This window comes from Eptesicus fuscus, chromosome 4, assembly GCF_027574615.1.
Source record: "Eptesicus fuscus isolate TK198812 chromosome 4, DD_ASM_mEF_20220401, whole genome shotgun sequence".
Taxonomy (NCBI): domain Eukaryota; kingdom Metazoa; phylum Chordata; class Mammalia; order Chiroptera; family Vespertilionidae; genus Eptesicus; species Eptesicus fuscus.
The window spans coordinates 45,862,232-45,871,587 of record NC_072476.1 but is presented as its reverse complement, the minus strand read 5'-3'; the positions used below and the strand labels follow the sequence as shown (position 1 = coordinate 45,871,587).

General features: G+C 46.4%; 1 protein-coding gene across 1 annotated transcript in view; it reads left to right on the top strand.

Annotated features, from left to right (window-relative positions):
* Nucleotides 1-340: 340 nt before the first annotated feature.
* Nucleotides 341-9,356, top strand: part of KCNN2 (potassium calcium-activated channel subfamily N member 2) — a 152,036-nt gene continuing 143,020 nt past the window's right edge. The window contains exons 1-3 of the mRNA XM_008144465.3: nucleotides 341-362; nucleotides 1,207-2,498; nucleotides 3,148-3,243. Coding sequence (XP_008142687.3) covers nucleotides 341-362; nucleotides 1,207-2,498; nucleotides 3,148-3,243 — 1,410 coding nt within the window. The remainder of the gene's footprint in view (nucleotides 363-1,206; nucleotides 2,499-3,147; nucleotides 3,244-9,356) is intronic.

Genomic DNA, 9,356 nt, shown 5'->3' with positions numbered 1-9,356 from the left:
TATCATTATTAGTAATTTCCCAGCCAGGCTGTGACTACCGGTGTGCATCAGCCCGCGCCAGGCCCCTCTCTCGCCCGCCGCAGCAGTCAGGGCTTGGCCAGGAAGATGCTTGGGGTTTGCGCTTAGGTGACCCGCCTTTGCTTTGTGTCTGTGCTGCAGGTGGGGCGGAGGAAGAGGAACGGAGGAGGAGCTGGCGGCCGGCGGTCGCTGAGCAGCCCCCCAGACCCTCGAGCAAGCCTCCTTTCCACGGCCGGAGAAACCCACGGACCTACCCACTGGGGTGGCCAGAGGGCCTGAGCGCGAGAGCCCGGCACCCGGCGGTCGGGGGCGCCAGCCCCTCATGTTCCGCAGAAGGCGCAAATGTGAGCAGGCGGTAGCGGGGAAAGCCCTCCGCCCCCGCCAGGGGGACCCGGGAAGCCCGCGCGGGCTCCTCCCGCGGTTGGCGGGGATCCCCCTCTCCGGCCCCGCCCCCATCCTCCTCGGGCCCGTGTGTCAAACCGTTAACCCTACCCGCGCCGCAGATCACTAGGGCGAGAGCTCCGCGCCACCAATCCCGCCTCCCGGGCGCTGGCACTGAGCGGCCGGGAAAGATCCGCGCTGATTTTCAGGACAAACCTAGGCTCGGGCCCCGGGGTTATTCCCGAGCCCTCGTGTAGCCAGTCGCCAAACTTTTTTCTCTCCAAAGCGGGTCCCCCACAGTGATTTGCCTGGCAGCCGCAGCCCACTCTCTGCGGGACAGTTGGGGAGAGGTGGGTGTGGAGCGAGGGGGCTGCGGTGCTGCAGCCTTTGGAGGCGTGCCAGGCGGCGGCGGCGGAGGGGCCGGGCTCCGCACTGTCCCTGCGCCTGACCCTTGGCCGGGTGGCCCCACGTGCTGCAGTACCCGGCGCAGGTGATCTAGACCGCACGTCCGGCAGTAGTTAGGTGGGGGAGAGGGGGGGCGCGACACGGAAGGAAGGGAGGGACACCCCTTTCTTTTCTCCTACCCCTGCAGCCTGGCTGCACTGCCTGGGGGCTCCCCATCCTTAGCGGTGCTCACGGGCGCTCCCAATCGGCAGGCGGAATCCTCGCCCTCACCTTGTCCTGCGCACCCTTGGACTGTCACCCTGCAGATCGCTCTCCCTATTTTCCCTCTCTCTCTCTCTCTCTCACACACACACACGCTCCCCTAAGCCGCGCGCGCCGCAAACTCAGTCTTGGTCCCCGCAGGTGATGTCATGCCCATTGTTTTGGTGCGCCCAACCAATCGGACTCGCCGCCTGGATTCTACCGGAGCCGGCATGGGCCCTTCCTCGCACCAGCAGCAGGAGTCCCCGCTCCCGACCATAACGCATTGCGCAGGGTGCACCACCGCCTGGTCTCCCTGCAGCTTTAATAGCCCTGACATGGAAACCCCATTGCAGTTTCCGCGCGGCTTCTTCTCGGAGCAGCCGCCGCCGCCGCGCTCCTCACACCTGCATTGCCAGCAGCAGCAGCAGCAGCAACAGAGCCAGGACAAGCCGTGCCCGCCCTTCGCGCCCCTCCCGCACGCACACCACCACCCGCACCTCGCGCACCAGCAGCCGGGTAGCGGCGGCAGCAGCCCATGCCTCCGGTGCAACAGCTGCGCCTCCTCCGGTGCCCCCGGGGCGGGGGCGGGGGCGGGGGATAACCTGTCCCTTCTGCTCCGCACCTCCTCGCCCGGCGGCGCCTTCCGGACCCGCACCTCCTCGCCGCTGTCGGGCTCGTCGTGCTGCTGCTGCTCGTCGCGTCGGGGCAGCCAGCTCAATGTGAGCGAGCTGACGCCGTCCAGCCATGCCAGTGCGCTCCGGCAGCAGTACGCGCAGCAGCCCGCGTCCGCCTCCCAGTACCACCAGTGCCACAGCCTGCAGCCCGCCGCCAGCCCCACGGGCAGCCTCGGCAGCCTGGGCTCCGGGCCCCCGCTCTCGCACCAACACCACCACCACCCCCACTTGGCGCACCACCAGCACCACCAGCCCCAGGCACGCCGCGAGAGCAACCCCTTCACCGAAATAGCCATGAGCAGCTGCAGGTACAACGGGGGCGTCATGCGGCCGCTGAGCAACTTGAGCGCGTCCCGCCGAAACCTGCACGAGATGGACTCGGAGGCGCAGCCCCTCCAGCCGCCCGCGTCCGTCGGAGGAGGTGGCGGCGCGTCCTCTCCGTCGGCAGTCGCCGCCGCAGCTTCGTCCTCAGCCCCCGAGATCGTGGTGTCCAAGCCGGAGCACAACAACTCCAATAACCTGGCGCTCTATGGAACCGGCGGCGGCGGCAGCACGGGCGGCGGCGGCGGCGGCGGCGGCAGCGGCAGCGGGCATGGCAGCAGCAGTGGCACCAAGTCCAGCAAGAAGAAGAACCAGAACATCGGCTACAAGCTGGGCCACCGGCGTGCCCTCTTCGAGAAGCGCAAGCGTCTCAGCGACTACGCGCTCATCTTCGGCATGTTCGGCATCGTGGTTATGGTCATTGAGACCGAGCTGTCGTGGGGCGCCTACGACAAGGTACGCGCTCGAACCCCTGCCCACCCTTCCGGGGCTGCAGAGCGGGAGGCCAGGTGGTTGGGGTTGGCACTGGCGGGAACTCCCCGCCTGCCAGTTGCGAGCTTTCCCGGGGCCATCGGAGGGCAGTGCCGCTGGGACCGTGAACGCGGCTCCGAAGCGCACGCTTAGTCCCGCAAGGCAACTCCGGAGAGGAAGCCTTTCCGTGCGCAAAGTTCTGGAGACAGTGAGTGCCCAGCGCGTTTGGGTAGATTAAATAAGTGGTTCCAGGAGTGTGTGGGAAAGCATGCTTTACTCCTCTTCTGGTGCTCGGGATTCAGGAGGCCCTTTCGACCCGGAGAGCTTAAACGCAGGAGTAACTTCCTCTCCCGTTCCTAGAGCTAGGAGCTGCACCTGGGTCTGTGATGGTGAGACCCCGCTGCCCGGCTGTCTGGTCACCCGCCTTCCCAGCTCTCCTCTCCTCTCGCTTGCCTTTGAGGCTAAGAGATGTGACAGATCATAGAGCCAAGATAGGGGTCCCCCAAACCCAGCTGGGAGTTCAGGCCCACTTGGTAGGGGACTCGCTGACCCTCCCAACCCCTCACCGCTCAGGGGCCTAGGGTGGTTGAAAGTGCTTCTTTCTTAAAAGTGCTTCTGTCTGACTGTGTTGCAGGCGTCGCTGTATTCCTTAGCTCTGAAATGCCTTATCAGTCTCTCCACGATCATTCTGCTCGGTCTGATCATCGTGTACCACGCCAGGGAAATACAGGTAACTTAGGTTCTGCTGTTTATGAATGACCCAGAGTCATGCCTCCAGCCTGGAGAAGCTCAAGGCAGCGGAGCTTTTTTCCAACCCCTCATGTCCTTGCTTGAGGTTACAGAAGAAACATGCTGCATTCTTACATACCACCTGGCCTGTTCCTTCAAGAAGTTAAAAACAAAACAGTGCAGCATGTAAGCAGGCAGTCATTTCTGGGATGTATTTATCAAGCCCTTCAGATTTTCCCCTGTCTTCTTGCAGGTGATCTGTCCACTTTTGCACTTCTTGTCCTTAAGGTCAGTTATGCACCAGCCTTAATCTGAAGGGTAAACGTGTGTTCTTGTTTGATACCACCTCTTCCTAGTGGTGCCTCATTATGGAAGATTACATCCATTTGGATCATCTCCTATCATGTAGCCTAGAGAAGAAAATAGGCTGGTGATATTCCTAGCTAATGTATATAAATAAGACATGAGAAATCTCTGTTTCTATATCCCCCATCATTAAAAAATAATTGTAAGTTTTGAATACAAATTCTGTATATATGGTATGTGATAGATTCTGCGCTACAATCATTACATCATTTTTCAAAAATGTCAGTCAAGAGCAAAGGCTACTGCTCTTGTGAGCAGTCTTGTTAGGAAAATGTTTTAAATGCAGCCAGGAGCTCTATTGTTAGATTTGGCTGTTGCTGACAACTTCAGAGTCCTCTCTACAAAATTCATGTGTTGTATTTTGAGTGGTTTACTTTGCTGTAGCCTTTAGTCAAAGATATATTAAGATTTGTGAATTAAAATAGAGTTTTCAAAAATGAGGAGTGATTGGGCTTTTCCAGTGTAGAATTTACAATCGGATATATTTTCTGATATTTTTGGAGCAGTTGTGAGACATTTGGTGGAACTATTAAACCATCATATTTAACCTGCTGTCTTTTAGGAGTGGCCTTTGACTTGAAAACATTGTATAGAAGGTGCCATTTAAGGAACTTAGTATTAATTAGAAATTAAATTAATTTTAAGTTAGTAATTAGCAAACATACACTAATTATGGAAGAACCCAATTTTAACAGTTGTCCAAACAAAATAAAAATGCACATGACCTCAAATGAGGAGGGGAAAATTACTTCATTTTGTGTTCAAATTTGTAAAAACTTCGAAAAGTGTGATTTTGAAGGAATGAGGTTAGAGAAAGAAAATTAGAAAGAGAGAGAATATTTAGAGTAAGTAGTAAAACTGCACTGGCAAAACCAGGCAAATACATATTTGAACTCTTTAAAATTTAATAACTTACATAGATCTCTCTTTAATTAGGTACTAATGGTCATAGGCTTTGGAGATTCAAACATTTTAAAGTGATACTAAAATGTAATTTAAACATTATGAGTGTATCTTTTCATTTTGGCTTGAAGAATAGACAGAGCTGGAAGGAACAAAATAGGGTCTAAGGATTCTTTGACTCAATTTTCAGATGAGGACCTGAAGTCAGAAGAGGTGAGTAGCTTGCTGGATCACGCAGCTAGACAGTACAGAGCGTGACCAGGCCCAGTCCTCCGAGCGTGGAGTCCAGAGTGTTTCCTGCTCTTCCTGCTGTATGCTGCTCCTGCTTGCCAGCAGCCCTGAAATGTGGACACTCCGTTTGGTTTCTCTCTACATCCAAATGTTTGGTATATGAAGAGAGTTAAACTTAAAAGATTATAATAGAACATTTTAGGTATTTTTTAAAAATCAAGTAACTTTTTTTTTTTTTTCTTGGAGATCAGAGTGGTTTTACTCAGTTCACTCTAGAAAGAGACCTTGCCATTTGCTGGTTTTTTGTTGTTGTTGTTGTTTTACTTTTTAATAAACATCAGCCTTCCTATTATTACATGTTCCTTCTGAAAAGCACACAGCTACATAAGCATTCCTGAGGGAGGACATTTGATGGTATTAACATCAAAAAAACAAGTGTCTTCCTAAAGACAGTGACTTTTTAAGAATTATTGAGATATTTTTGAAATAACATAAGAGTGTGAGAGGAGCTACCAAATGTTAATTACATGTAAAAAAAAATGATACCATCTTAGAACTCTTGAAACTTACAGAAAATAATAAAATATCGGAAATCATATTTTTATAGATTATGTCACTCTTGAAAGAATTCTGCTCATTGTCTAATTTTGAGGACAACTTCTGTTACAAAAATGCATAGATATGTTGGTTATGTATGGCATGAGTGAGAAAAATGAAGATAAGCACAGCGAGCTTCTCTACTGTTGGAGTCATAAAACATTACAAAATGTTAGATTTTTAAAATTGGGTTTATTTACATGACACGGCTTCTGTTCAAATAATCACACTTAATAGAATTTTAAAATACATGCTTGTGTAATATCAGTTGTTTTGGATATAGATTTTACATTCAGTATTTTATCTAGAGCAGTGATTTTCAACCTTTTCCATCTCATGGCACACATAAACTAATTACTAAATTCTGCAGCACACCAAATATATATATAGCTAGCCAATCTGACAAAAAAAAAAAATAGGTAGTTTTGATTCATTCACACTGGATGGCTATAGTTGTGTTGGCTGTTGTCATAGTTTTTATTTGACAATCTAAGGAAAAGTGGTCAGTGCCCCTGACTAAATAGTCAGGTATTGCATGTTTCAAAAATTCTTATGGCACACCAGTTGAAAATTTCTGATCTAGAGGAATTTCCTCAGGCTGAAGCTCTATATTATTACCTGAAATGCTTAAAAAAAAAAAAAAAAATAGAAATTGACCACATGAATGTGAAAATTCTGACCTAGAAGTCAAGAACCAGAAAAAAAAAACAAAACAGGATTGTTCTAATAGATTCAGAGGATAGAGTTGGTGGTACTGCCCAAATACTTCTGAAGCTCAATGAAACCAAGCTCTCAGACTTATTTTTTACTTATAGATGTCACTACTCTAAGTTCTTTCATAACTCTTAAGCAAATAGACAATCTCAGTTTACTTGTAAGAATTCTTAATATATTTATTAGCTTTGAGTTAAGGAACTAAATGCAGGGGTTATGTTGCCATTCAGAGCATGTTCTTGGATGTAGCATATGTCTAAAATGGCATGTTTTCTTTCCTTTTAGCATATCAGCATGATGATGGGAGAGAGACCTAACTAGTGTCGGTTTCTGGTGCATGGTATGATTTCTCACTGCATTCAGGAAAAGTAAATGTTCTAGCCAACATTCTGGCTCTGTATATCAACATTGATTAACAAATCATGGGGAGACCTTGACATTTCCAAGGAGAACCTTGGAAAGCAAGTCACTGTGACCTTTGTAGAATGTTTATACACACACTGGCAAAATAAGATGGTTCAGGTGAGTCATGGACGGAAGTGCTTGAATTAATATAGTGTAATGAAGAGCAGAGCTCAGTATATTTCAGTTTGGTGTCATTTTTCAGTACCACAGACAGCTCAATGCATCAAGCTATAGCTTGTTCATTTAATTGATTACTTGTATACCCCTCCAATCAAAAATGAAATCACTATATTTTTTATCAGAAGGTTTATATAAAAATCAGATTTAGTGGGCCGAGTTTTCAGCTACAAAGATATTAGACTTTTTCAAATAGACATTTGGCTTTACTTCATATAGTCTTCAGCAAAGCCCCCCTGCCCCCCCCCAAAAAAAAACAGCACAAAATGTATAAATAAAATAACCTAGGTAAATGCCTATCTGTGTATCACAACCCTCTGACAAAGGAAAGATACTATAAGCTAGTTACTATCACTTGATACTAACTAATAGGGGGAAAACCCCAGAGGCATGATATTCCATGACTTTTCTTTTTGTCTGTCTCTCCCTGCCCACCACCCCACCACCACCACCACTTTTTCTGTGGGGTTGGAAGTATTTCTTTGATGGAATAAATACTAAACAAAGTTCACATACTCTTTAAGATTTTCAACCTGAAATGTTTTGTAGATTTCACTTCATCTTTTCAACTTTAACGTGTTCTAATTTCTCTTAGGGAAGTAGCTTTAGTTGAAAGAGCTGTTTAGTATTCTGAGTTAAGCAAACACAAGATTCTAGGTTGGAAAAGAAAGCTCTTTGGAGTCTGATCTTTCTAGTTCTGGTGGGATTAGGAAAAATGGAAAGTACTATACTTTAAAGTTGAAAACATTTTTTGTTTGATTTCATTTTTGTAATAATATAATTATATAATAAATAGCATTAGAGGAAACACTCATTTTTCTTTGGGATCATTTGCAGTGGAATAACTCTACTCATTCTCTTTCAAGGTAGCTTTTCAGAGATGGACAATATAGATCTAAAACTGGAAGATCATAAATTAACATTTCTCTTTGCTTCTGCATCTAGGCCACACAAAGGATGCTCTCTTTCCTACTCCTACAGAGAGCAAGTAGACACTTCCAGACCATGCAGAATATACTGCATATAGTCATTTTTCTTATTAATGAAGTAATAATAAATACACACAGTAAAAATAACAGATAGTACAGAAGAGTTTAAAATAAGTGGTATATTCACATTCTCCATACTCTCAGTCTTGTTTCTCAGAGACAACCACTTTGAAGTTTTTCATATATGCTTCCAGAATTTTCAAGAATGAACACTTATGTGTGTTGAGATAACACACATGCTTTTATTTTGTAATATATCTTGGAGGTTTTCCTCATCAGCACATGGAAATCTGTCTCATTCTTTTGTAGCAGCAGCATATTATCCCATTATGGATGTATTGTGGTTTGCTGATAGGTGCTTTGAGTTTTCTAGGTGTTTGCTATTATAAGCAATGCTAAAAATGAACACCGTGGTATACTTATTTTAATCTACTTATTAGAATATATGCATATGGTAAGTATTCAGTAGTCAGATTTCTGGATCAAAGGGAGTTTGTGTTTTAATTGGAAAGGTATTGTTCACCAGCCCTTCAAAAAGGTTCTCAGAGTTGACATTCCCTGCTTTCCACACATATTCTTCAATAGCATGGTTAACACTGGATGTTATAAAACAGAATTTTAAATATCTTCGGCTTCTAAAATGTTTTCTGCCTTCCTGAAAAACTTTTTGGAGAAAACTTATTTAAGGACAAAGTGCATAGCCTCATAGGCTTATTTGCAACATTCCCTAATATCTAGTGGTGCATTGTCTAATCTGATAAATAGAATAATCATCGTAAAGTTGCCATCAGAATAAAATATTTGCCAAATTTTAACTTACTTTTCTTAAAAAAAAAAACTTGGAGGAGGTTGGTGAAGATGAAAGAAGCTAAAAACCTAGAAGGAATGGTCCTAGATTGGTCTTTAAGTCTCTGCTTTATCTGCGAGGGAGATGAGAATTACTGGGGGACAGTAAGACTCCAAAAGAGAGAGTGGAAAACTTGCATGCATTGCTTTGCTGTGTGGTGGTCTGTATTGCCAGCAACTTCTACATCAGTTGTAATGAGACTCTCGGTCCCTTTGACTCAATGTAGACTCTGTCGTAACGAAATCACTCGGGACTAATTTTCTCCGCCTGTCTGTGCAAAGATCTCTGCATTATTAATGGGTGTGCCGCTAAATAAAACGATCCTGGTGTGTTTACAGAGCAGCATCACAAATGAATGAAGAGTGGAACTTTAGGTTTACCACAAGTGGGTTTGCTTCATCTGCCAAGTTGTTTCTGGGCCACATTTTGTACAGCTTGGAAAGAAGGGCACTGTGGGCTGTTATTGTCCCAACCACCTCTGGCAGGGCACACTGAGGGAGCTTGCACTGGTTTAACTTCAGGGGAGTTACTTTTCATCAGGGTAGAAGGTGTCTAAAGGGGCCATTTTAAATATATTTTTATTGATTTCAGTGAGGAATGGAGAGGGACAGAGATAGACACATCAATGCAAAGAGAGAATCATTGATGGGCTGCCTCCTGCAAGTGCCCTACTGGGGGGTCAAGCCTGAAACCTGGGCATGTGCCCTGACTGGGAATCCAGCTGTGACCTCCTGGTTCATAGGTCGACACTCAACCACACCAGCTGGGCTAATGGGGCCATTTTAGAGGGAATTTTTGCTGATGAGGAAATAATTTGATGTTTGCCACTTTAAAAGTATATTCTTAATCTGAAATTCCCTAAGCATTCTATTAATAAAACTAGAA